The 26140-nt window shown below is 48.7% G+C and overlaps 8 protein-coding genes across 8 annotated transcripts; 4 read left to right on the top strand and 4 right to left on the bottom strand.

The window, feature by feature from the left end:
- Positions 1-629: 629 nt before the first annotated feature.
- Positions 630-3452, bottom strand: FPOAC1_011151 (uncharacterized protein; the record flags this gene model as incomplete). The annotated part of the gene is made up of 1 exon (XM_044855536.1): positions 630-3452. One exon carries the CDS (start codon positions 3450-3452, stop codon positions 630-632), a length of 2823 nt encoding a protein of 940 aa, XP_044702849.1.
- A 52-nt stretch (positions 3453-3504) lies between these two features.
- Positions 3505-5561, bottom strand: FPOAC1_011150 (uncharacterized protein; the record flags this gene model as incomplete). Its single annotated transcript, XM_044855535.1, has 4 exons — positions 3505-3622; positions 3743-4101; positions 5442-5503; positions 5549-5561. The coding sequence occupies 4 exons, from the start codon at positions 5559-5561 to the stop codon at positions 3505-3507; spliced, it is 552 nt and encodes a 183-aa protein (XP_044702848.1).
- Positions 5562-9808: 4247 nt separating this feature from the next.
- FPOAC1_011149 (uncharacterized protein) lies at positions 9809-10214 on the top strand (the record flags this gene model as incomplete). The annotated part of the gene is made up of 2 exons (XM_044855534.1): positions 9809-10015; positions 10074-10214. 2 exons carry the CDS (start codon positions 9809-9811, stop codon positions 10212-10214), a joined length of 348 nt encoding a protein of 115 aa, XP_044702847.1.
- An 883-nt stretch (positions 10215-11097) lies between these two features.
- FPOAC1_011148 (uncharacterized protein) lies at positions 11098-12230 on the top strand (the record flags this gene model as incomplete). The annotated part of the gene is made up of 2 exons (XM_044855533.1): positions 11098-11519; positions 11573-12230. The coding sequence occupies 2 exons, from the start codon at positions 11098-11100 to the stop codon at positions 12228-12230; spliced, it is 1080 nt and encodes a 359-aa protein (XP_044702846.1).
- Positions 12231-14640: 2410 nt separating this feature from the next.
- On the top strand, positions 14641-17804 carry FPOAC1_011147 (uncharacterized protein; the record flags this gene model as incomplete). Its single annotated transcript, XM_044855532.1, has 7 exons — positions 14641-14782; positions 14854-15083; positions 15135-15705; positions 15756-15907; positions 15957-16213; positions 16262-17105; positions 17157-17804. 7 exons carry the CDS (start codon positions 14641-14643, stop codon positions 17802-17804), a joined length of 2844 nt encoding a protein of 947 aa, XP_044702845.1.
- Positions 17805-19013: 1209 nt separating this feature from the next.
- Positions 19014-21163, top strand: SDH1 (succinate dehydrogenase flavoprotein subunit; the record flags this gene model as incomplete). The annotated part of the gene is made up of 5 exons (XM_044855531.1): positions 19014-19092; positions 19153-19229; positions 19289-19617; positions 19669-20892; positions 20944-21163. 5 exons carry the CDS (start codon positions 19014-19016, stop codon positions 21161-21163), a joined length of 1929 nt encoding a protein of 642 aa, XP_044702844.1.
- Positions 21164-22314: 1151 nt separating this feature from the next.
- Positions 22315-23992, bottom strand: FPOAC1_011145 (uncharacterized protein; the record flags this gene model as incomplete). Its single annotated transcript, XM_044855530.1, has 4 exons — positions 22315-22487; positions 22554-23412; positions 23467-23679; positions 23729-23992. The coding sequence occupies 4 exons, from the start codon at positions 23990-23992 to the stop codon at positions 22315-22317; spliced, it is 1509 nt and encodes a 502-aa protein (XP_044702843.1).
- A 741-nt stretch (positions 23993-24733) lies between these two features.
- On the bottom strand, positions 24734-26092 carry FPOAC1_011144 (uncharacterized protein; the record flags this gene model as incomplete). The annotated part of the gene is made up of 3 exons (XM_044855529.1): positions 24734-25021; positions 25071-25945; positions 26020-26092. The coding sequence occupies 3 exons, from the start codon at positions 26090-26092 to the stop codon at positions 24734-24736; spliced, it is 1236 nt and encodes a 411-aa protein (XP_044702842.1).
- Between the last annotated feature and the right edge of the window lie 48 nt (positions 26093-26140).

Here is a 26140-nt window from a genome sequence, read left to right as displayed (position 1 = left end):
GAATGCTACACCAGCATTCTTCAACATCGTCAAATTAGGGTTACACAGCATACCTCGCGAATTAGTCCTCAGTTTGAAGAATTTCAGCACTATGTTCATTACTAGTTCTGTCCATTTCTCACTAACCTCCGCAATATACCAAGCTACCTCTCAAATCCCACTGCTTCCATTTGTCGGCGGCGGCACCAAGAATGCCAACCAGAAGCATATTTCCCCTTCTTCTATCGGGAGTCCAAGTAGCTAGCTTCTTGACCCGACTCAACCAGAGATGTGTTGACTCGGGAGCAACGTGGGCCAATCCCAGATACCAATGCTAATCATGCAATCATTAACCTCTGCGCCCGTACCCATCCATAATCCAAAATCCTGATAAATCAATCGATCCAAGGCCTTTTTCTTCTTCATTGCGAATGTTTGTACCCTGTTTGTTGATCGATGTAGTTGTTGTTAAGTTTGACATTACTCGGTGCAATAATGGCAGATAATGATTGCCCAGCCGCCGAGATTCAGTTACTCGGTGACCAATGCCAGAAAATAAGTATTGTACACATGCTCGCGTGCAAATGCAGCGATGCAGTCATAGAACGCCAACGCTTCTAGAGTGTCTTCGAGTCGGATCTCCCTCATCATTATTTAGTATCGTTTTCTTTCTCCTTGATGGGCTCCTTCTCCTTGGTGGGCTTCCAGAACTGCATCATGCGGCCCAGCTTCTTTGTTCGGCTGCTCTTTGTCTTCTTGTTCTCGTCGCTATCCAGTGTGACTTCCATCGACAGCTTGCTCCGTTCACCATGTGAGCTGCTGATGAGACGGCTGAGACTAGCCAGGCTTGATCTTCGACGCCCAAAGGCAGACGACACGGATACGGGGCGAGGCTCTCGAAGCGTGGGTTGTGATTGGCGCTGACCTGGGAGAAACATACTTTCTCGCGTCATCGTAGAGTTGCTCGATGTCAGTGAAGGAATATCGTAATCCACCGAAACGCGAACCTCGGGACCAGGCTCTCCCATCAACAGCAGAGACCGGAAGTTGTTCTCATCAGCTACCGACGAGGGAGCTGTTGAAATTCGCTGCACATCAACAGACATGGGTGACCTTGGCGACGGGAACGAGGACGAGTAGCTGATGGCGTAAGGACTATTTGGTACGTTGGCTGGCGCTGGAAGGTGCAACGGACTGACTTCGCCGGGGGAAAGGTCGTTGTGGGCAGAGAACCTTTTGAGTGACGAGTGAGCCGAATCAGCAGTGTCGCATCGTTCCGCAGGCATGAATGGCGAACGAAATATTACGCTTGGAAACTCCTCAGCGATGACACTTTCGTGGAGGGACGACCTTGAGCGTTCGCCTCGGACCGTGCTGCTGAAAACTTGATCTTTGTCACTCAGACTGGAGGTAGTTCGTTTCATGCTGTGTACTAATAACTTGTCCTGGGAATTACGAAGAGTATCCCGAACAGCACCAGCCGGAGGCGTAGCGTCACTGTCGGAGTCAGTCTCTTCTTCGGAGGAGTCATCTGTTGTTCCAGATCTAGCATTATCGTCATCATCCTCCTCGTCCTCTTCAAACACATCAGCCATGGTGGAGCTGCTGTTGTAACGGTGCATACCAGCACGACCGGGGTCAAAAGGAGGCAGATCGGGAGCGGATTCCGCACGACGGTGATAATGCATCCCAGGGCCGCTGAAGCCCTTCATACCCTGTGCACTGTGAAGTCGTCGCTTTCCAGCGCCGCCAGCTGCGCGCTGGGCGGCCTCCCATTCAGGATTCAGAGGCAATGGTGTGTTGAAGGGACCTAGAGCTGCATCCAAATCAATCATGGGATACGCTGATTCATCTACTGATCGTTTTGGTACCGCGTCCTCCTGAGGAGGATCGGGAGACTCCGTGACCATGAGTGTAGGAGTTGAAATCTGCAATAGCTCTGGCTCTCCATACATCTGATCCTCGCCCTCATATCGGGCAACGGTGGGCACTGGGGCAGATGGAGTGCAACCGCCTTCTGATTTCGAGCGTTTGTTGTGTGACTTGGGTTTGCGCGGCAGAATAGCGCCAGCCCACCCTTTGACCTTCTTCTTCTTCTTCTTACTCTTTTTGCTGCTCTTGGGCTTGACTGGCGTCGCATCAAGGGTTTCGTTAGTGGCGTCAAATCTATTACTGGATGCAGGCGCCATCTTTGTCAATAGATCAAGTGAGCCAGCGCTCTGCGGTCGTGCCTTGCCGGGAGATGTGTTGCCACTCGAGTGCTCTCTAGCAAAAAACGACCAACGTTTTCTAGTTGGACTGGGTTCAGGGTCTTCGGCCTTGGGAACATCGGCGAAATTGAGGAGAGTTGGAATTGAATTTCGGCGCTTCGGTGAGCAGGCTGCGTTGGTCAAATCGTGAGTATTCTCAAGTACAGCACCTGCTGTGCTTGGTCGGGAATCTGATATCTCGCGAGTTGGTGTTTGAGATAAGGGTGATGGACTATCACGACCACTAGGCGAGTTCGCTGATACGATGGATGAAATACTGCCAGATAAAGAATGCCCAGGTCGCGCTGTTACAGTGCTAGATGTCTCGTTCGATACAAGAGACAATGGTCGTGGTATGAACTCGAGTGTGTCAGAGAATCCAACGCGAGCTTTGGAGTTCTTGGGACTGCTGTCAGGCGAGGATTTTACGACCGGGTCCGTAATTTGTTTCGAAGCCTCCGGTTTAGGCACTGGTTCAGGATCAAGCGTAATTTGTTCGTCGAGTTTAAGAGGTCCTTGGTTGTTTGGTCGCTCATAGTCAGTCGGGCTTGTCGGTGCACTGTTCCCACGACCGGCAGAATCGAAAACGGGTGGTTGGAGGATAGGCAGATCATTTGTCGAGATGGCGCCTGAAATACCTCTTCGGTGACCTCTCCTCGGCGGGGGTTGAAATGTTGGCGACACAAGTCCATTCTCGGACTTTGTTGGACTAGTGCTCATAATGGCAATTGAATTGCCCTCACGAAGGCGGCCTCCGACAAATTCGCTACCGCCCCTCCGATGACCATGACCGCCGGGTCTCTGTTGTGATGCACCATTCCTGGGAGAATGAGGGGAAATGGGAGGAGTCAAGAGAAAGTTGTTCTCACGGTCTGGGGAAAGCATTGCACCAGGGTTGAAGCTGAAATCTGGTAATGCTGACCGAGCATGTCTCTCCGCATTCTCAGCGGAAAATCCAAAACTGAAGTTGGGAGTCTCGATAGCCGACATAGGACGACGTCCTGTCGCTCTTGAAAAGGATGAAGGTGCGGATGCTGAGCCGGGCGGTTGAGCTGGAAAGACGAATGGAGGGTTTGGAGGCGGTTCATCAGGTTGGGCGCTGCAGTCGAGTGACTGAGATCCATTTAGTGAATTCATCGAAGCAGCAAATCGGTCGGCAGGGCTGTCGAATGCTGGACCAGAAGATGGGCCTGATAGCCGCTCGGGGCCAAATGCGGTTGCCATCTTCTCCTCAGCCGCGCAGCGGCAATCGAAGCGATGGACAACGGTGGGTGAATTAATAGTTCATAGGACAAGCGGATATTCGTTCCGGGACCGCCAGACTCGCTTGGTCGTTCAATTCGAGCGGTTGAATAGCAATGATATGTTGGCGGCTTCGAGGAGATTTGTCGCGTCTGAGACGTCACAGGCAACGATCAGTCTAAAGATCTTGAAATGGAACGAAACTGGCAAGGCAGATATGTCGGCCTCGAAAAACAAATTGCTACAATTTGCAATGATGCTGGGCAACGGACCGGATAGAAGCGGCAGCAACGGGCTTGAAAATTGTCGAGATGAATCGCAGAGAATTGGCAGATATGACGAGCAGCTCGAATGGTGAGTGTAAAACTAAGTAAGATATGTAACGTATAGAAAAAGGAGTGGACGGACAAGACCAGCGCAACTCTGCAAAAAAACAAGAGAGCAACTGGAATCGCACCAAGAAAGAGGAGGTCGGGAAGAGGAAGAACAAGATTCTTCGCTCGCAAAAGGCGGCGTTGTTGTTGAAGTGAGGCCGGAGAGTTGAAGAAGAGAAGACGGGACGGGACGGGGGGAGAAACGCGATTTCGTGATCAAGCGAAAGGTAGTGGAGTCTAAAGAGAGGGAAGGCCAACTGGACTTGTGTTCAGCCACGTCTAGCAAGTGCAAGTGCAAGGGGTCCACTGTGATTAGAGTACATCAAGGCAGGTACCGCTGCAACCAACACGGAGGCAGACAGACCGCCGGAAATGGCGAAGGAGGACCTGCATCTCTAGTACCTCGACACTTCCTTCCAAGTTTGGTCAGGCCCCAGGCCCTGACCCCCTTGGTCCTGAGTCTTTAGGTTGGCTTAGCTCCTTGTAACTAATCCCTAGTCCTTACTGGAGTTGGATTCCCTAGTCCAGGTACCTGGCCGGGACAATCTGGCTGACCTGTCTACTAGCCAGAGACATAGACGAAGACTTGATCAAGGGGCGCCACTTTGGGACTCTAGTTAACATCCTGCGGTGTGTGATGTTGTTGTTGTTATTGTGCTCTGCTGTGCTTTGTGCCAAGGTTGGAGTGGATGCCAATGGATGGCCGTTCATGAATCGAGGAATCAGGGTGGCCCAATACAGAAGCCGCAGAACCCCAATGAGGACGTATTTGATGAACCATGCTTCTTTTTGATAACAGATACGATCTGGTGTGTTGCATTGAACTGTAGGTACAGAGTATCCAGGGCAGAAACATTCAGTTGAACGACAGGTATCAGGCAAGTGAGAGAATAACTCGGACAGCGCCTACATCGGTTGCCCCCCCGGGCTTTCTTCCCTTCACTTCCATCCATCATGGATTCCCTTCTCCAGTATTGTAGGTACCTGGAGCCAGGGGCGGCCGGGCCTCCTCCACTCCGCTTGGCGGTGGGTCTATCCCCAAGCATGAAAGACCCGCACTGTGTTGTCCTTTGCTGGGGCAAATTGCATCAAGGCGGTCATTCTCGTTACTGACTTCTTCACTGGCTGATGATAATCACAGCGCGAATTACCATGTTATGCTGCTGAAAACCATCAATTAATTCCCTTCTGTTAATCATGCCAATGGGACAAGAACATGGATTGACCGGTGATCAAAGTTTATTCCAAGAGATGAACAAACGCTCTGAGTCCTCACCTAATCTTACTGAAACAGTACAGCAATACCATCGTGGAGATTGATCTTCACTGGCAGCCGTTACACACACAATCTGTTCATGGCGGTCACCATTTCATGATAGGTACTGTCAACATCGGCACATGATACTCCATGCCTGCCCACATCTGCACTGTGACCTCGCAGCTTGATACATCCCTGCCTGGTCCTTTGTTCTCCCAGCACTACGCACCACAGGTAGAGTGCCTGCAAAGACTCTCGAAGTGCTGCTCTGTTTAGGCGGGCCTTCTAAAATGTCGACTACTAACGTACAGTGTTGTACCTGCGCCAACATAAACAAACCAGGCCACGACGGGAATGTAAGCGAACAACCCTAAGCAAGTGAGTGACATTAAGCGCAAATCCTAAGTCTGTTAGAAGACGGAATGACATGGTAAGATGTTCCTTACTGTTGAAGATCATTGATTCTTCGCCAGCCGCTTTTGCCAGGATGATGACCTCCAGGGAGAGCGGGGGAGGCGAACGAGAAGTGGAGGAGAGTAACGGTTGCAGCGGGCGGCACGATGTCTTGCTTGATGGTCGTGACAATCCAACGGCCTTGGCGGTTGCGCAGACAGCTCAAAATCAAGTACGGGAAGTTTTGGCTCACGGCCGGTCACTATAAACTTCTTGCCATATCATAATGGCGTATCCTATTAGCCCATCAGCATTGAGGGCTCTGGAGCTGGTCTTTTCCTACGAAGGTTCGTCGAGAACAATGAGATCCTAGTCAATTCACGACCGGACAAGTTGCAATGAGTATTGCTACTGCAGGCTGGTCAGCGCCAGGTACGGATTCGGATAACAACCACCTGACGACTGTTGGTATACAAACAACAATGCAGGACACCGAGTCAGCTTCACGCATAAAAAGAAGTGCTTTTTTGTTTGAGCCGACGAAACACCCACACGAAAGCATACAGTCGACTAGGCGAAACCAAAACTTCTCTCTCATATCGAGAGAAAAGTCTGTCCTGATAAGCGGATTTCCTGTGCGCCATCGGCTTGAGGGTTATTGCAAGACACATCAGCTTTGTGCACGCCATCCCCATCGTTTCCCAATTTGAAGCGGGTTTTGCAACCCATACGCAAATGTCCCTCGATCTCGTGTAAGTTGAAGACCAATCATATCCACCAAGAGACCAGTGGGCTGCTGTAGCAGGCAGCCACTAAGATAACAGACAGATCGATCTTCAGAAAGGGGGGTCTGGATCAGCAACAGTAAGCATTATTAAAACATCACATCAAAAAACTAGCAAGTTAAAAAGATACGATAGTTCCCGCATGGCAACTATGGTCTTCAGATGATGATATCGCCGGGCTTTCCGCCCAATGGACGGGCATTGTGGAAAACAAAGCAAATTTATCTCTCGAAATCGATATTTAGCTACCTACGTACGGACTCGCGTACTGCACTGTGCTTCTCTGCCCACTCCCTCACGACTTGGCACCAGCCGTCAAACCATCGTACAGTCGAGACATGGCTGCATGATGAATCGGGGCTAGAGCCAGTCTTTAACCGCTATGCAAGAGTCCAGAGTATACAATACCATAACATGGTCTGGATGTATGTACATACAGAATGGTACAGCATTCTCGCAGTATACTTGCTTTTGCAAGCTTTGTTGGGGTTGGTCAGGTCCTCTACCATTTCTTTCTGAGATCTGTCCGGGATAAATTGACCCATCCTGACCAAATAACATATTACGAGGTACTATGGTAGGCCACGCACAACAAAGCAAACCCCAGACTAGTCTCCATGATCTATCGACCAGGCCTTGAAGATTACGTACCGCCCTGGTCCTTTGTCAGAGCGCTCTGATAGCAAGGCTAGAAGCGTCCGGTTTTAGATATGGGTCATCACTGACACTTTAAACAGTTATTGTATACAGAGTAGATGTGAGAATCATTTTGCCAGATATCATAGCAAAATCATGGGTTTGTTTTGGTTTCTGCGCCTTTATCAAGCCGTGGTAAATCCTACTCGTTATAGCTCTCCCTCGCTCAACGTCTCATTCGCTACGCACGGGGTCAGGAACAGCCGCAAGTCCCCTTGTTTGTTCCCACCCTGGTACACGTACCTGAAAGTCTTGCCTTGATTTGGTTCTTCAAAAACATGGCAGTTGATGACGGATGCACTTGAGGCTTGGACTTTCGTTGATCTAGCTTCACAAGGCGTGTGTGAAAACGGATTGCCTTGTTCGTCCGAGAAATGAGATTCACCAAGGCAACGATATCAGTATATGTACTCTCATTGGCTCTTGGCTTACATTGCTTTTCAATAAACAACATGTCAGACATTGTAACGGGATGAACAGGGACCCAACTTTATCACGGTTCGTTTCAATACATTATAACCGGATATTGACAAATACCATGATCGAGATTATAGGCAGCGCTCCCTAGACTATAAAAGTGACATTATTTACCGGTATTTAATTGCAGCGACGAAATAATGTCCCCAGAACCTACACAGTAATGCAGAGTATCCAAGAACGAATTGATCAATTATCAGCGCTTAACAAGCAGATCTACAACAATATCCGACAGCACCCACAGAAAATGCACAGACAGAACTCATGGTAAGGCGCTTGGCGTATCGGAAATTTAACCAAACATGGTATAAAGCACATAGCTGTCTGAACACTCAACGTCTTAAAATAAGCAGGCCCTGGCAGTTGCGCAAAGAACAAGACGGCTGCGTCTGTTTGATCTGCGGTTGTCGTGACAATTGTGTGTTGGCAAACAAACTACAGCGTCAATTGCATGATATCTAGGTAGTTTTCCAAGCTGCATGCATGTAATGCCTGCATTACCTGTGTCACTCGTACCGGTCAACATCCCGTGTGTTCCTTTTTTCCATCCCTCTTGTCTCACCAAAACTTGGTGGTTCATGGCCAGTCTCTCCCATGGGGCCTGGTCCACCAGCTAAGCCACCATCAACAGGGATTCTCCTTCTTTCAAGTTCCCCTGTACATCTCGTCATGCTCCACAGAGTACTTGCGGACCGCCAATTTCACAATCATGAAAAAAGGGCTGGCGAGATCGCATCTCAGGTCAGCCTGCCGCTACTCAGCTTGTCCGCGAATAACCTCGCGGGATCGTTGAGGTGAAATGAAGGCTTTGTTCTCTGTGCATGAGCAATCTCGCCAACTATCTCAACAGAAAGCCATGCAATGCCATTTGACACGCGGTCATTCCTATTATTATCATGACCGTTATAAGCCAATTTGCCCAGCTAATTACGATTTCTTTTCCATTCCGTCATGAACTCCATCTCCCTGCGTTGCGGTGAAGGAGGCCTCGGTGTAATATTGACAGATAGTCACTACTAGGCTCCCATCCCAACAAAGAAAAACATCGTACGTATGCTGTATTGATGGGGCTAAGAAATACCATACCCGGATTTAGCACACGCTGGTTCATCGTCATTTCGTGGACGGGCCGGGCTTTGATCTTGATTATGGGTCCTATGGCATGTCATCCATCTCGAGGTAGGATTCGGCCGCTATACCGAAGTAACAAGGCCTAATCTGGTTTACAAACCCGCATTAGGCATGTCCCACTATGACATTGTCATGTTATTTACGACGAGTTGAACGACTCAATGCTTATAGGCGCTCATTTATAGACGTTCATGCTAGCCTTCGTCCAAGTGTTGCTTAGCAAAGTCATTCTCCATTGTTAGAGGTTGTCTCTCCACACATGGCAACTGGATTGAATGTCTCTCTATTGTCCAATGTCTCTACACATTGATGCATGATAATTTGCACGGTGAAATTCGCAAATGACGGTAATTAACCAGACATGAAAACACGTAGACTGGTTGCTGGCTTCTCGTCAGTAATAGGCTCTTGACAATTCTGCCTCGGCCAGGCTATCTCCCTTGATGCATATGTGCTATACTTAAATAGGCCGTTATGATCTATACGTAAACGAACTCACATCATAATTCCTGCAATACGAATTGCACTTAATTCTGCTCCAATAACATCACTTGATCAGCGTATCGACTCTGAGCTTCCATGCGTCGAACTCAAAGCCACGTTAAGATCCTGCAAGTTGAGAAACCCAGTCACTGCACAAGAGGGATAAATGGATGGACGGATAGATTTGAGGCTTACCAGTTCGCAGCTGAAGATTTAGCCAATAGCGTATAACTCTCCCTAGACTGAAAGCCAAGTGGGACGAGAGGGAAGATTATTGAAGAAATCGTCAGCTCCAACAACCAAGACATGCCAACTATAGGGTGTTGACGGGTCACAGAAAAGCCGAAGCCATGGTATTAAAGACTCCATTTGAAGGGGGCCAGCAGTCACCAGGTAATGTATCAGAAGCCCGAAGCGACGCAACAAGATCTACCCCTTAGTAGGTATGTGCCTACCCCTTACTGAAAGTGTGGGGGTAACCATCCCATCTGGACCCTGAATTTAAGCCACAGTTTGAGGAGCACAGCCACATATACTTTATCTGATCACTCACCGCCTGAAAGATAATGCCCCGCTGCAACTTTTTTTGACTGGCAGAAAATTTGGTGAAGACGCGCGAAGATTGCTGAAACGACACGCCTCATTATCAAGAAAAGACAAGCATCAACAAAATGTCTGATATAGAAAGCACAAACCTGACCCCCGCTCCGGCGGCCGAGAAGAACTTGGGCATGCGAAAGAATGGTGCGACTATTGCCCGGCTATATGCGCGACAAAGTTTCACAAGCTAATCACCCTACAGGCAAGCAATGGCATGCTCCCAAGAAGGCTTTCCGACCTACTGCTGGCCTGAGATCTTATGAGAAGCGATCGCAAGAGCGGGCACAGATGGCGCAGGTCAAGGCCAAGGAAAAGGAGATGAAGGAAGAGAAGGAGGAAGAGCGACAGGTAAGCTCAAGAGACCATGCAAACAAGCATGAGAATCGTGATCTAACCGCAGAAACAGCGCAAGGTCCAGGCTATCAAGGAAAAGCGAGCCAAGAAGGAGGAGAAGGAGAGATACGAGAAGATGGCCGAGAAGATGCACAAGAAGCGAGTCGAGCGACTAAAGCGCAAGGAGAAGCGCAACAAGCTGATCAACTCTTAAACGGGATAATGCGACTTTCCGAGTTGAGCTGATTGGGTGATGGGATCGAAGGGGAAAACATACACATAATACCGACAACATTATGATTTTTTACGATGCGGCATACCTTAGACTACAACTTGCAACGAAAAGTATAGGTTAGGGACCTTGGAAGCAGCAAAATATACCTCGGCGTTGGAATATGCGACTAGTATGAATATCGAGCAGAAGATGAGCCATTATTCTTGGGACTGTCTTGCCGGAGACTAATTGCATGTGCTCTCGCTTGTAATTTGAGACTGCTCTTGTTGTTGATCAGAACTTGGTTCAATCTCGGCTACTGCAACTCGAAGTAGAGGCCTCCGTTCTGAATCCATCTGCTACAGTTGAACAAGCTCTTGCCAGCTGACCATCATTGTGAAGTAATCATGACACCATGAAGTGTCAAAGGTGGCAGGGTATGCTGAAAGATTTCAGTAACATCAACACAGTAGCTCGTACGGAGTATATACCGATACTTCTATCTTTAGTGTCTATCAAAAAACGTATTCGTGTGCTAATATCAAGCTCGACCTTGTGTGGAGATGGCATCTCTCCGTGCGGTAATGACATGTGAAACTACCAGTCTATGGATCCACTAAACCATCTCCGAACTTGACCATTCGACGATCGCCTAATGTAACCACGCAAACAAAGTCACAAAATCAACTGCCAGAAGCCCTCTTTTTCTTGGCCTAGGAAACCCACCCATGTATCGCAGGGTCCAGGCGTAAACTTTTTCCATTATCGACTGACCGTCGCTGTGCTGCACGCATCTGCACGCAAGAACGAATCGGGATCAGCCACACGGCAACCCAACCCAACCCAACACAGCATTGACAAATAACGCTCTTTTACTCACGCCATGGCCTCCGCAGGCCTTACGAGTCCCAGAGACTCTGTCAACTCTGTCTCAAGCATACGCTCAGGCAGTCGTCATCAGCTTAAGCGATCCATTACCGAGCTCGCGTCACCTGTCAAGCTCAACCGTAGAAAGGAGAAGGAACGCGATCGATATAATGAGGACCGCGCTTCGCATGCACACCATATCTCTATCTCTCATCCTCTATCTCCGAATTCGCTATACCAGGGCAGAGCATCAGTAGACATCATGCCGCGATCGGAAGGCGTAACACCTTATATGAGCCCCGACCAGAGTCGAAGGCCAAGCTTGATGTTGTCGAGGGAAGAAGAGAATAAGGTTACTAGTGTCCCTGCGCAGGTGGAAACGAAGGCGAGCAAAGAGAAGATCCAGGCAGAGAAGATCAAGACATCCTTGCAGGTCGAGTAAGATGCCGTCCACTTTTTGGCATGTCGTGTCATCGCTGACATATCCACAGGGGCTTGAAGCAGTCACTGGTTGAACTAGGCACTTTCTCAACATCAACGGCACGACGGCTCGACGAGACATACTATGCCGTGCTTGAAAAGATGACCGCCCTCCAATCGACCGTTTCCGCGTTAAGGGAATTGGCCGAGGAATCTCAGAGCATACATGGGAACTTTGAGAAAGATGCCGGTGAGATTGAAAACGACATCACGTCGCAAATCGAAGCAATGGGGCAGTTCAAAGAGCACCAGGAGAACATTGAATCACTCACAACTCGCGTTCAGGACGGTCGCGCAAGGATTCGCGCATTAAGCGATCGAGTCGATATTGTCCGAGAGCAAGTCGAACTCTGGGAACGCCACGACAAGGAATCGCAGGATAAGACGCGGCTGAGGCTGAGGGCCATAATGATCTGCATCACAGCCGTATTCTTGGCAGTGGTGGTTCTGTTCTTTGGCGCGCACTATGTATCGCTAAACAGCACGGGATCGGATAGCTCAGACACCCCTCGACTTGCTGAGTCTATTATCGAGTCGCATAAAGAAGCAGGACACACTGCACTACCTCGCCATCGACATGAGAGAGGCGAGTCTCCATATTTGAAGAGAAAGCCGGCACATACGCCGAAGCATAGAGGTGATGAGCTTCATGCTTTTGATGAGCTCTGATATTGGTACTCATCATTACTTGCTTTTTTTCGATACCCCATGAATTATGACATACAGTAGCGCGCACACCAACTTATTTCATTTGTCTGTTTATATGTAGATTGGATATCACATTCAAGAAGAAAGGTAACTGATAAAAGGAACGAAAGGAGGAAAGGCTAACACCACGACAGTGCTATCTTTATTGCATGGATATTTCAGCAGAGTACAAATCAACGGGACCATCAGACTGCATCTGGTCAGGAGTGTTGTGATCTTGTTCACTTTTCCTAATGCATGTTATGACATTGTTGACCTTCTCTATTGGCGTTTTGTATGCAGTAGTTGGTGTCGTAGTCCTTTTACCTTTTCATCTTCCTATAATGCCTAATAATATATAATGTTGGGCTCACAGTATTATCTGGTTCGTGATTAACAATGTCGACAAGTTAGTCTTCCAAATTTCAGCATCCTTACATCGGACTATTGTATATCGTATAAACGGCATGACCCTTGACTATGGTCACGGACAGGCCGTTAAGCCAGTTGAGACAGACTTATCATGTTTGTAGCTTGCTATAGTATTGCCTCTACCTACAACTTACCAAGACCATGGTCGAGGTTTCAATGACCTGTCGGGGTGACGCATTGTTGAGAAGAAGATTATGGCGACCATACCTTGACAAAACATTGCAGTGCCTTGAGGATATATGCAGTTATGTATTTGCTGCCACCATTACTCTGCACATCTGGCAGAGACTTACGCAATGAGACCTAATGGCCATTGCCAACTCATGCATGTAATGCGTGAGGCAGATTGGCAAGCAACTACTCATGCGCCGAGCCGCAGCCGGCGCCACACTTCGGAGGCTCCGTGTCACACATCTCCACTGCCGAGCCGTGTCCCGGAGCTCGTCTCAAAATTGTTTGGCTCAGCTTTGCTTTGGCTAAGACCGCCAAGGAGCGAATGCTCGTTCTGGCCAGGCTCGGAGAGCCTGTGAAGGCAAGGCCGAATGTTTTCCGTGAACTGTGCTTTAGATGAAGCACCCTAGAATGCAGCTTACTTGGTCTTAAGGAATACCTTATTTCTCGAAACAGGGTTACCCTGAGTTGTCCATTATTGCCAAAAAGACAAACAGAAAAGCTTGACCTCTGAAAGTTTGCCTGACAATCGTAAATATGCCGGTCAGCACATACCATAGCAAATTCTCAGATACTAACCCAACTTATCCTAAACAATAAAGCACAGACAAGACGTTGCGTAACTCAACGTGGCGGGGCTCAAGGCATGATTACCTAGGTATATTTGTATCCGTATTTTCTTCTTTCTCTAGAGCATACTCATTGATTGGCTCACTCGTAATATCCGGACAGCCTGGATACGAAATTCAAACTGTCTTGTCATTTCTTTTGCGGCTTTGCTTGGTCCAAGTTGCTCAGCAGCCACGATGCAGATGCAAGGATGATCGGGAGATGATATATAGTAGACTTTGGGCTGTAATTGTGTGTGATATTTGGATCAACAAGGAGGATCAGCCGCTTGTGTCGGAATCAAAGCGAGTCAATTTGGCGAAAGATGTTGTAACGATAGGTACTTTGACCAAACGCCAAACCGTGTAGAGCTGGGTCTACAGTAAGTTTCCGAAAGATCAATAAGGCTTGGCAGTAACTAACAAGACGGTAGAATGTTGAGAAGCCTCTTTGTGTTGCTGTCATCGATCATTTAACGTACCATGTACTCAGCCTTACGTTATTAGCTACCTACCTTGAGCTAGACATTTATAATCATAGAATTGATATGGGTTTTCCTCGAAGTTTAATTATAATCATAGAATGACAACCTTTGTTGTGTTAGTACTAAGTCGTGGACATTTTCGAGTCCCATGCCGCGCATCCATAGCACGGCAAAAAGGACCCGAAAAGCAGGGTTGTGAGAGTCTGGGCGAGTGGCTTGGTGCTTGGCGACACACGTCATGCCCCTCGATTTTGGCGCTTGACACACGCAAGTGTACAGAGCGACAAATACCTTATAAGGTTGACAAGACTGGAAAGAAGTGAAGCGTCATCATCTCTGATTAATTGTTCATCTGAGCGAGACCCAAAGACTGTCTTGTATGTTCGTGATACCCCTAGAGCAATCATTACGTAGTTGCGCCCCTTTAGTTTACCACTAACTTAGACGAAGCTGACTGACTGCAGCTTTGCCCCGCCATAAGGTCGTCAACCAGACCGAACCCCATCAAAGCAACAATCAATCAGGCGGAAATAATATACCCTAAATCCCAAGACCAACGACTTGGACGGTCCATCCTACCTATATCCTACAATTCTGTAGAGACGACCGACCTCTTCCACCTCGACCTTTCCCTATTTCACACCAAATCCTATAATACCTACATCACAGAACACGACACGCTTCCGCAACTCGGCCATGGCTGCTGAGACCGGAGATACGCCCGCAGTTGTCGAGGGCGCTGCTGCTCCAGCTCCGCCTACCATCGACTTACCCGTCCGCACGAAACAAGATGCCGCGCTACCTACCGGTCAGGCACTGACCGGAAAGCAAGAGCACTGTGAGTTGTGATGCGCTTTGCTATATGAATCCATATGACCTGGCGAATAAAGCTAACTGTTTTTATCCCAGACCTCAAAAGAGAGCTTATATCTGAGCAGGTAAAGTGGGAGATCAACGAACTCAATTCTACAACGGCGCTGCAACGATTCGGCGCACCATTTCGATCCGACCAAGGCGAAGTCCCCCCTGAAGAGTCCGAACTACCTATCCTGCGATACATCTTCGTCCATCATGTTCGCGACTTTCCTTTCCTAGACAAGGCGCGAGAGAAGGAGTTCTGGCAGGACAAACTCCAGGTGGTGAGTGATGTATATGCATAGGAACAAACGGTTGACGCTAACATGATTTAGTTCCTCGAGTCCTTCGCAGGAAAGCAAATTTCGTCTTCGGAAGATCGCTTGGAGGAGACAAAGAGACGAAAGCTTGCCATCAAGGCCAGGAAACTTGTTGAGCTTATGATGGTCTCCGGAATTGGAACATCGTCAGGATTCGAAGAGCGCATTCGATTCTCCGAGATTGAGATTGTGGACAGCAATGCCATCGATACGGGTGTGATGCATACGATGCCCGAGGGAAACTATATCAATGGCTGGGATGTCAACGTCGCCGGCGTGAGAGTCACCCAGGTCAAGCACACCATCCGAAAGCACAAACATGCTGAGTTTATCTTGCGTATCAAGAAGAAGGGAGAACTGGAACATTTTGTTGGACGAAGGTACAGCGACTTTGCAAAACTCCACAGCCGACTGCGTACAGAACTTCCCGGTCGTGTGATACCCGAAATGCCCAAGAAGAATAAGTCCGACACAACGACAACAATCGCATTCACATCCATGTTTAGCAATGGAAATGATTCGGATGCTTCCTCCATCTCATCTGTCTCGACGAGGCCAAACGGTTATACCTCCATGTTGTCACCAGGTATGATCCATCTCATTTCCTATTACCTTGGCTGTGCTAACATTTGATAGGCCACCGTAAGACAGACTCTTCTGCCTCATTCCGATCAAATCGATCAAAAGGACTCAACTCTCCAAGGCTTCCATCTCCTCGGGTGTCAACTGAGGGGGGGAGATTGAGTCCTGCTATCCGACAGGACTCCGATAAATCAGATCAGTCAGATGTGAGTGACGCATACCACTATTGCTTTGTGTCCAAACTAACAGCAACAGCAACCCGTCGTCTTGTGGCGTGAGAATCAGAGAATCTCACTGAGGGCGTTTCTGCGATCTCTGCTACACAACCCCCAGTTTGCCAACACCAATGCCATGCAAGAATTCCTGAGCGGCGAGCCCATTACTCCAACGGACGATGATGTCGAGGATATCCTTCGTAGGAAGGCTCTGGATGAGAAGCGCATGCAAGAGCAAAAGCAATTCTATGAAATTGCGAGGAAGCGAGCTGCCGAACTTGACGAGTACATGGAACAGTGAGTCTTGTCACGTACCATAGTTGAATTTGAGCTAAAACATTACAGGTTCCGCCGCGACATCGTGGAGCGCAACGGACTTACTATGCTGTTCCAAGAAATAAAGGAAAAGGAGACTATTCAGGATCTCAGCATCCAGTATCGAAAGTTTGCCGAGTGGCTTCGTATCGAGATTGCCGCCGTCATCTATCATCTTTTCCTCGCCGAAGATAACTCCCCTGAGCTTTTCGCCCAGGCAAGACGCATTCACTCTCTTATCCCATACTCTGTCATCAAGAACGTTATTAGGATCGCAAATCCGGCGGCCGTTATGTCAGGCGTTCTTGATATCTTCTTGGCTCAACCATTTGGTACACGGTCATTGATGCAGAGAATCTTCTCACTGACCCTAAACGATGGAATAAAGAGCTTCCAAAAATCGATCGATATTCTCGCCACCAAGATCGACGACCCTGTATTCTCACAAAAGCTTTACAAGTACACACACGCGGAGGAGCATATCAAGATTGCCATTCGCGAGGAGGCCGAGGCTGACGACGTGGACATTATTGTGGCTGTTATGAGGTCTGATCTCATTGAGCCAGGACTCACAGGGGAGCAAATCCAACGACTCTACAATGCATATGTTGCTTTCAACAACGCGGTGGAGAATGTTGATGAAGAGCTACGCCAGGGAGCCCAGCTATTCTCGTACATGAAGCAGTACCTGAAGCTATGCACAAGGCAGCGCGATAAGGAGATGATGCTGCAGTTGATTGAAGAGCCAGTAACTCTGCAGCTCTTCCGCGACCTGTTCACGATCTTCTATGAGCCGCTTGTGCGAGTTTACAAGTCCGCAAACGTGTATAACAGCGTTACAGACTTTGCCGTGTTTATCGATGACATGATTCAGGTAAGAAGCACAGCTTTCTCGAGATGGATACATGAACTAATATGAGTATAGGTCGTCGACAAGTGCAGAGAGCAGGATGCTTCAGCAGACCCTAATCAGACAGTACAGGCCTTTATTGATCTGTGCCAGCGCCATGAACACAACTTTTACAAGTTTGTACACGAAGTTCACACACATGATAATGGCCTCTTTACACAGCTCATGGGCTGGATTGAGGGTATCCTCGAGTTCTTGCGCAAGGGTCCAAAGAATGGAACCCTCAATGTCAATGCGTTGTTCGAGGGTGGCGTTAGTGCTGGACTTTTAGATAAGGAGAAGGCGATGGCAGAGATCAACTCGCTCATTGCATGGCAAGAAGCTAGAAAGAAGTGGCACAACGATAAAACACGGCAAAAGATGGCAGCAGAGGGACATGCTGGAAACGACTTGATGCCAGCAGGTATTAATTTCAACTCTGCCGACTTTGGGTTGGACAGCGAAGATCTTGAAGACATGGCATACGACGACGGATCCGATGACGAGGCAGAGGCACAGGAGGAAGACGAGATGGATCCTATCGAGGCTGAAAGGCGACGCAGGGCGAAGCGACAGGATCGCTTGCGTCGAAGCGCCGGAGAACCAGCCAAGCCTCCTGTGGGAGAAGTGCACAAGTTGACCGAAAACTTCTTGATTATGCTGCGGCAAGTTCTGTCTAATTAGTTTTAGCAAGATATCCTTTGTGTTGTTTGTTGTACATGGGTTTGGAGGTTTAGTATTGGCTTATGATGGACGAGAAGGACTGGTTTAATGTGGGTGCTGTCAAGGTAGAAACCGAATGGACTAGAAAATGGGACATAAGAATGGTTGATTCGGAATAGAAGTTGATACCAGAGGTTAAAGCTGAAGTAGCTTTACATATTATATACATGGAGTTTTGGACTACCTATTCATGAAGATTGTATTAACTGCTGTGATGATTGGAATACACGAAAACCGGACATTGAAGACCGGGCCCGAAACCTACTTGACCTCTTCCGGGCCGGCCATGATCCAACAACCCAGTCCAGGTCAGCCCAGATCGTTGGTTTGCCTCCTCTGACCCGTCAGCACATGCCGCCCCCTCTAATTTATCGGAATTGGTGTTGGAAGAGGAGCCGAAGGCAAAACGTACATCCGCTTCGGCACGTGATGAGTTTAACTGTCAGGTATTGGCGTCATGGATTTGGATTTCTTGTAGGCGACTTCTCCCGATCCATTGAACATTGCAATGGGATAAAGATCGAGAATGGAATTATTAAGTAAATTGTAATCATAGAGTCATGGGGATAGCAAAAAAAGTAGCCTCCAATTGGATATTTGGCCACGCATTTCGGTCCCAAGGAATATTGATAGCTTGTAACACATTCATGGTAATGGACTTCCGCTCACTATATCTTCAGTGGTCTACAGTGTAGAGAGTGTCCGATGTCCCCGGAGGTAGTGAGCAACAAATAAATGTGCTGCTAATAAGCCATCGCTGATTGGTTAGGTCAACCGAGAAGCCGAGAGAATCCGTCCCGGTAGAGCCTCGCGAAGAGCAAGAGACCCAAAAAAACATCAAGAGGAATAACTCGATTGGCTGAGCCCTCGATACGGTGATCCCTTCTATTTCTCCAAAACCAACCAAACCAAACCATATCCAACAAAAGTCCTACTCCTCCGCCACCCGAGGATATCGTTAAATCCCACCCTTCGATTCTCCCCGCGGATGCAGTTTGGTCTTGGTCATTGTGACTTTAGTTGATGATGGCTTCTTCTATGGCAATGAGGAAGTTGGCCCTCGGCCCTGCCGTGAGTTGTCCCCAGCCTGGCCTTTTGCGATGGCTTCATGGAAAGCTTTGGCTGGATTGACTTTGTGCTACCGCCGCGAGAAGCTTCAAAGCCTCTTCAATGCGCTCTGCTAACTTTGTACAGTTCACAAGGGCCGCCAGGTTCCCTACCCGAGCTTTTTCTACAACCCGACCTGTTTGTACGCTTTTCTCCACGATCAACCCGCGCGCGACTTGAGACACTAACGGATTGTCTGCAGCCCGAGTTATTACTGGAAACGGTCCTCTACGAGCCAAGGAGGCCTCTCCTTTCGTGAGCAACAAATACGCCGTCATCGTACGTCTATCCGATCATCATCTGCGAATCAAAGATATAGTCAATTGACGCTTTTGCAGGACCACGAGTATGATGCTCTCGTTGTTGGTGCTGGTGGTGCCGGTCTGCGAGCTGCCTTCGGTCTCGCTGAGGCTGGTTTCAACACTGCCTGTATCTCCAAGCTCTTCCCGACCCGATCTCACACCGTCGCCGCCCAGGGTGGTATCAACGCTGCTCTAGGTAACATGCACGAGGACGATTGGCGATGGCACATGTACGATACCGTCAAGGGTTCCGACTGGCTGGGTGATCAAGACGCTATTCACTATATGACCCGAGAGGCTCCCGCTTCTATTATCGAGCTTGAGAATTACGGTTGCCCCTTCTCGCGAACTGAGGACGGCAAGATGTAAGTCTGGATTTTGGAATCCGCCTCAATGCGGCTACTGACCTTGAATAGTTACCAGCGAGCTTTCGGTGGTCAGTCCAAGGAGTTCGGAAAGGGTGGCCAGGCCTACCGATGCTGTGCTGCCGCTGACCGAACCGGCCACGCCCTTCTTCACACCCTCTACGGCCAGTCTCTCCGCCACAAGACCAACTACTTCATTGAGTACTTCGCCCTCGACCTGATTATGCAGGATGGCGAGTGCCGCGGTGTCCTCGCCTACAACCAGGAGGACGGCACTCTGCATCGATTCCTCGCCAACCATACCGTTCTTGCCACTGGTGGTTACGGCCGAGCTTACTTCTCCTGCACATCTGCCCACACCTGTACTGGTGATGGTATGGCCATGGTTGCCCGTGCCGGTCTCCCCAACCAGGATCTCGAGTTCGTCCAGTTCCACCCTACCGGTATTTATGGAGCTGGTTGCCTGATCACTGAGGGTTCTCGTGGTGAGGGTGGTTACCTCCTCAACTCTGAGGGTGAGCGATTCATGGAGCGATATGCACCTACCGCTAAGGATCTTGCTTCTCGTGATGTCGTTTCCCGATCCATGACCATGGAGATCCGTGAGGGCCGTGGTGTTGGTGCCGAGAAAGATCACATCTACCTCCAGCTCAGCCATCTCCCTGCTGAGATTCTCGCTGAGCGTCTGCCTGGTATCTCTGAGACCGCTGGTATTTTTGCTGGTGTCGATGTCCGCAAGCAGCCCATCCCCGTTCTTCCCACCGTCCACTACAACATGGGTGGTATTCCTACACGATACACTGGTGAGGTCCTTACTGTCGATGAGAAGGGTGAGGACAAGGTTGTCCCTGGCCTGTACGCTTGCGGTGAGGCCGCTTGTGTGTCTGTTCACGGTGCTAACCGTCTGGGTGCCAACTCTCTTCTGGATCTTGTTGTCTTTGGTCGTGCCGTTTCGCACACCATTCGTGACAAGTTCAACCCCGGTGATGCTCTGAAGCCCACTGCTGCCGACGCTGCTTCTGAGCACATCGAGACCCTCGACAAGGTCCGAACCGCCGATGGTCCCAAGAGCACTGCCGAGATCCGACTTGCCATGCAGAAGGCCATGCAGACTGAGGTCAGCGTGTTCCGAACTCAGGAGAGTCTGGACGAGGGTGTCCGCAAGATGAAGGAGATTGATGCCATGTACAGCCAGGTTGGCATGAAGGATCGCAGCATGATCTGGAACTCTGACCTCGTTGAGACTCTTGAGCTCCGAAACCTGCTGACTTGCGCGTAAGTTTCAACCTTTTGAAGATAAACGAAGCGACACTGACATGAAGATAGTATCCAAACCGCCGAGTCTGCTGCTAACCGAAAGGAGTCTCGTGGTGCCCACGCCCGTGAGGACTACCCCGACCGAGACGACGAGAACTGGATGAAGCACACGCTCTCTTTCCAGAAGGAGCCTCACGGCAAGGTCGACCTGTCTTACCGAAAGGTCATCGGCACCACCCTGGACGAGGCCGAGTGCAAGCCCGTGCCACCTTTCAAGCGTACATACTAAGCTAAGCGTTTACGGACACGAGGATGAGTACGAGAACTGGGAAGGAGTTTTTGTTAGTTGGGAAACTTGGCATGCATGATTCTACGCAGGGCAGCGTCTCCTTTGTAGCAAGAGTTGCGATATATATCCTTTGGGAAGAGAAGGTGACATAAGTAGCGAGAGGTTGGCCTCGGTGGAGCTTTAGCATAGAAGGCTCCATGAGGGGCGTGTATTTGTCGACTTTGTAGTTAAAAAGAAGTTAAGAGACTTAAAACGAAGATTTACTATGTACTTTGTTTTTCAACGATATACTCTTGTGCACGTGTAACTGTAGCTTCCAATTTGAGATTTGGTCTTTTGTTAAGAATGTTTTCTTTGAGAAACTTATAAATGATCATGTTCGTGTATTATGTAGTGGTCCTTTGTGCTGAGTAAACGTCGAACAACACCAGGACAATATTATAGACCCGAGAACAACGTTGATATAACAACAAAGACATTGTATGTATCAGGCCGTATTCAGAGGCTCATCAAGTATAAAACCCAGCTCATTGCCAGTGGAATGAGCCCTATCTTAACCAACATCTCATTCTTATCACATTCAGAATTAGAAGACTCATCACCAAACTCAACATTTCAGCGGATCGTAACAAACCAAATTCGCCCATCATGTGCATCCAAATCACTCGCATTGCTGTTTGCTGGCAATGCCATACTGCGCTGGAGGCCTTTGGTAATATCCGATACTGTGGTGATATTGTGGACGAAGGGGGGTGCTACGTGCTTAAACAAGCAGATGTCTTTGGCCCTCCGGACCTACTCTGTCGTCTGTGCTTGGACAAACATGAGGGGAAGAACAAACTGAACGAGAGGCAGACGATAGTGCACAAGCAAAAAGATTCGAGTGGTTGAGTTTTGAACGCACTGCAAGCTTGGTAAAGGCTGGACCTTGAGATGAGATGGGCCTGGAGCTCAAAGTAGGTAAGCTAGGTAAGAAAGAAAGAAATAATTATTTCGTATTCCGGCTTATGAAAGAATAGCGACTATCTATTTTAAGCAGACATTTGGTTGCTTATCGTGTGCTCATTATAAATGTTCAAAGTTCATTCGTGTATCAGCCGAGTGCCCTCAATGCTTTGTTGCTGTGTAGTCAGATATAAACTATAATTCATTCACTTTTGCTCCTTATCCTGTAACTCGCTACCTCTTTCTTCATCATCTGTCGGCGTTGGCGGTGCCACAGCCTTCTCTCTTTGAGGATGCCAACCTCCTTTCCAACCAATCCAACCATCTTCCCTGGGACCTCTTGCAAGAGAGATTAATAAGGACAGTACTACGAATGCAACTAAAAATCAAAGTTAGTATTCGACTGCAAGAACCGATTGGATAATTGTATAACAGATAGACTCACTGCTTAAACCACCACTTCTCTTCCAGCCTCCACTGGCATATAATCTGTTACCCGCCGCTGTGCCGGTCAATTGGCCAGCAAAAGCCAGTGCCATATAGGCCGTGTTGACTCGATTGCGTGCTTTGGGGTTGATGCCAAAGATAGCTGAGCGATTGGACACCTGAGCGGTTTGCATACCAACATCTATACCTATAGCTTGGAGGACGGGACCCGCGACAGTAAAGTTACCAATGAATGTTCCTATGATAGCTCCTGTCAACGCCAGGATCTGGCCACCGATGGTTGGCAGCAGAGGAACATAGCGATCAATCAGCCTTCCGATCAGTGGAATGGACATTATGGTCGCAAGTGCCGTTAGAGAAAAGAGGCCGATCTGAAGAGATGTATAGTCGAATGGCGGAGAAGCGAGCAAAAACGTCAAGGTTGTCCAAAACGATGTGAACACGGCTGACAAGGTAAATGCGATAAGACAGGCCTGTATAAGCACAGGTTCTGTAACCATCATGTAAGGAATCGAAGACAGTGCACGGAAATAATTGAGACCATCAGGATTTGTGGATGGATAGTCGGGCATGAAGCAGAAGAGCACAACGCCCATGAGATACTGCAGCCCGCAAGCTACCCAATAGATGTTACGCCAACTGGTGAAGTTGGTCACAACTCCGGATAATAGTCTGGCCATGAGAAGACCAAGCATAAGTCCCGACGTGACGATGGCTAAAAGAGACGCCTTTCGATGCACAGGCGCAAAGTCTCCGACAAGAGGGACCATCAGCTGCGGAGTTACAGTGGTGGCACCGCAGAGGAAGGACAAGGCTCGGAAGACAGTGAAGTCACTCGTGACACAGAGTCCTATCCACTGCATTCGTGTTCTGTCAGCAACTGAATACGATCAGGTAAATAACGTGCTCACCATTGTTGCAGTGGCAAAGACTAGGCTGATGATAAACGGTCGTCTCTCGAGAATATCTCCGAGCGGAAGAACAAAGATTAGTCCAGCTGCGTATCCTGATTGTAGCAATGTCGCAACTTGAGAGGATTCTTCATATGAGACATTGAATGTTGCGGCTATCTTGTTGAGAATTGGTTGGTTGTAGTAGAGATTTGCTACTGTGATACCCGAGGCCTACCATTGTTAGAAGAAAACAACTTGCATTGCGGGATGATCAACTCACCATGGCATATAGAAGACATTGACCAATGGACAAGGCTGGTGGCGACTCATCATCCCATCGACAATTCCTCGGTGTCAATATCCTACGAATCCGACTGGACTCGTACTTTGAAGACTGAAGGACCACATCGTTGGAGCCCGTCTCTTCAGTTGAGGCAGCTAAACTCTGGACTTTAGTATCTTCAGTAGAATCTTCGACGGGAATTGTCTCCCTGATGCTATCATCAGTAACAGTTGACCCCTTGGGCCTGTTCGAGGACGTCATCGTAGATTGGTAGTCGCCAATGACAAGATATGACAATCAAGCGACAACTATAAAATGATGAGCATACTTAATTGACAATACAAAATGTTCGTGGGAGCAGAGGTAGTTATATAGAGGTTGCCATGATGGAGAAAATTAGACTAAGTCAGTCAAAGTGGGATTTAATTAACCGACGATCTCCTTAATGGAGTTTCGGAGTTGATATGGGTATCCCTCGAAGTCTAATGCGAAATCGTAAAAGTTGAAGGAGTTTCGGAGTAGTCAACTAGTATCACGCAAGCTACAGCACCGGGGTTAAGGCTCTTGCATCCCTTTTCCCTACCTGTTTAATCCATGATGGGTTAATGCTGTGTTGGCAGAAAGTGCAGTGTAGTTGGTCGGATATAAGAGTCCGTAATACCCGACTTTGAGATGATCAATGATGCAGCTAAGTTGGGTAGGATGAAGTATAGTACTATTGCAGTCTTCTAGGACCGATCTCGGAGTCTACTAATTAAATGGAGCTTTTATCATATCTTATTTATCACCAATGTTGATTCTCATTGTACTTCCTTGGGATAAATAGTTCAATTCCCAAAAATGGTCCTTTTCATGATGGCATCTACTATGGTATGACTGGCATAAGATTCTTGACCATCTCGTTTTATTTTTCAACAAAATACACCATCCTCAATTTCCACCAACTCCACATCAAGCTAGGTCTCACACTCCTTTTTTTGTTTCATAAACTAAGCAAGGAGTTTACCTCTTCTTACCCTTGCGCTTGTTGGCCTTGCCCTGCGAAGCGCCAGATGCTTTGGCCTTGCTGAGCGAATCAGTACTCTTGTCAAGAAGCTCGAAGTCCTCGCCGGCAGAGTCAGTGCTGGGAGTAGGTTGGGGAACGTCAGAGTCTTCCTCATCGCCTGAAAGCTCTAGTTCAAGGTCGGAGGACTTCTTGGAGAGGAAGCGGCCAGCGGTGATGTTAAAAAGGAAGATTGGGGCACGGAAGACAGCAGTGTCCTTGATGGTAGGCTTAGCAAGCTCGTTGGGCTGTTGTATGTTAGTTTTCTGGCGTCTTGATAGGTAATAGATTACTTACGTCAAGGAGGTACTCGTGAACCTCTCCCTCCTCATCCTCTCCCTCGAGATACACATCACCAAGGGAGTCAACAACGAGAATCTTGCCGTTCTCAGCAACAACACGCTTTCGAGCGCCAGTAGGACCAGCAGTGGGAGTAGGAGTAGCAGTTCCGGATCCAGAAGGAACCTGGGCTCGGCGGGTCTTCTTGACAGGCTTGCCACCGTCACGCTTCTGTGCTTTTTCATACATGCGGCGCTCTCGTCGGTTCTGGGGCAGAGGAGGAGCCTCTTCCTCCTCGCTCTCGGGCGCAGCGGGAGCAGGGGCGGGTGCAGCAGCCTCGACGCCGGGGATGTTGAGACCACCACCCCAAGCAGTTTCCCTGGCAAACTTGATGTAGCGGTCGACAAACTCGGTCTGACGCTTCCAGCTCATGTAGAGGGTGAGGTAGTGAATACCACCACCGACAACGAGGAACAGACCAACGATGACCGTGCCCAGGCCGGGTCGGTATCGGTTGTAGTAGTAATCGGTGCCCTTCCAGAGAGGGAAGCCATTGGAGAGGAAATGGTCGTAACGGTCACGCTCGGGGCCACGGAGGATGTTGGCAATGAGGGAGAGACGGGCCTGGGCCTCGCCAGCCTTCTTGACAGCGGTCCTGATCTCAGCATTGGTGGGAGGCTTGACCTTTGCGCCCGACTTCTTGTCCTTTTCAGCTTTGGATCGCATTGACTGTCTGACCTTGTCAGGATGCAAGTTTCGGGTCTGCTTGCGATAGGCCTTTGTAATGTCGTCAAGCGAAGCAGAGTTGGGCACGCCGAGAATATCGTAAAAGTTGGCGGCCGGGTCGGTCTCGTACTTTGAGATTTCATCTCTGATGCGGAAGATTTCTCGATCTAAAGAGTAGAACAAAAGGTTAAGACATGTTTAGATGGACAGAGAGAGAGAGACATGGCAGTCTAAAACATACCTTCTTTGCTCCAAGCAGCAGCCAAGGGGCTAAAGAGGGCGAGTAGCCCAACGGACAAGTACGAGATCTTCATCTTCGACTTGTACTCCGAGTAAGGAGCAGGTTGAAGAAGAGGAAGAGA

The sequence above is a fragment of the Fusarium poae genome, chromosome 4 (genome assembly GCF_019609905.1).
Source record: "Fusarium poae strain DAOMC 252244 chromosome 4, whole genome shotgun sequence".
NCBI classification, from domain to species: Eukaryota; Fungi; Ascomycota; class Sordariomycetes; order Hypocreales; family Nectriaceae; genus Fusarium; species Fusarium poae.
Note: the sequence above shows the minus strand (reverse complement) of the source record. Positions and strands in the feature narration are given on the sequence as shown.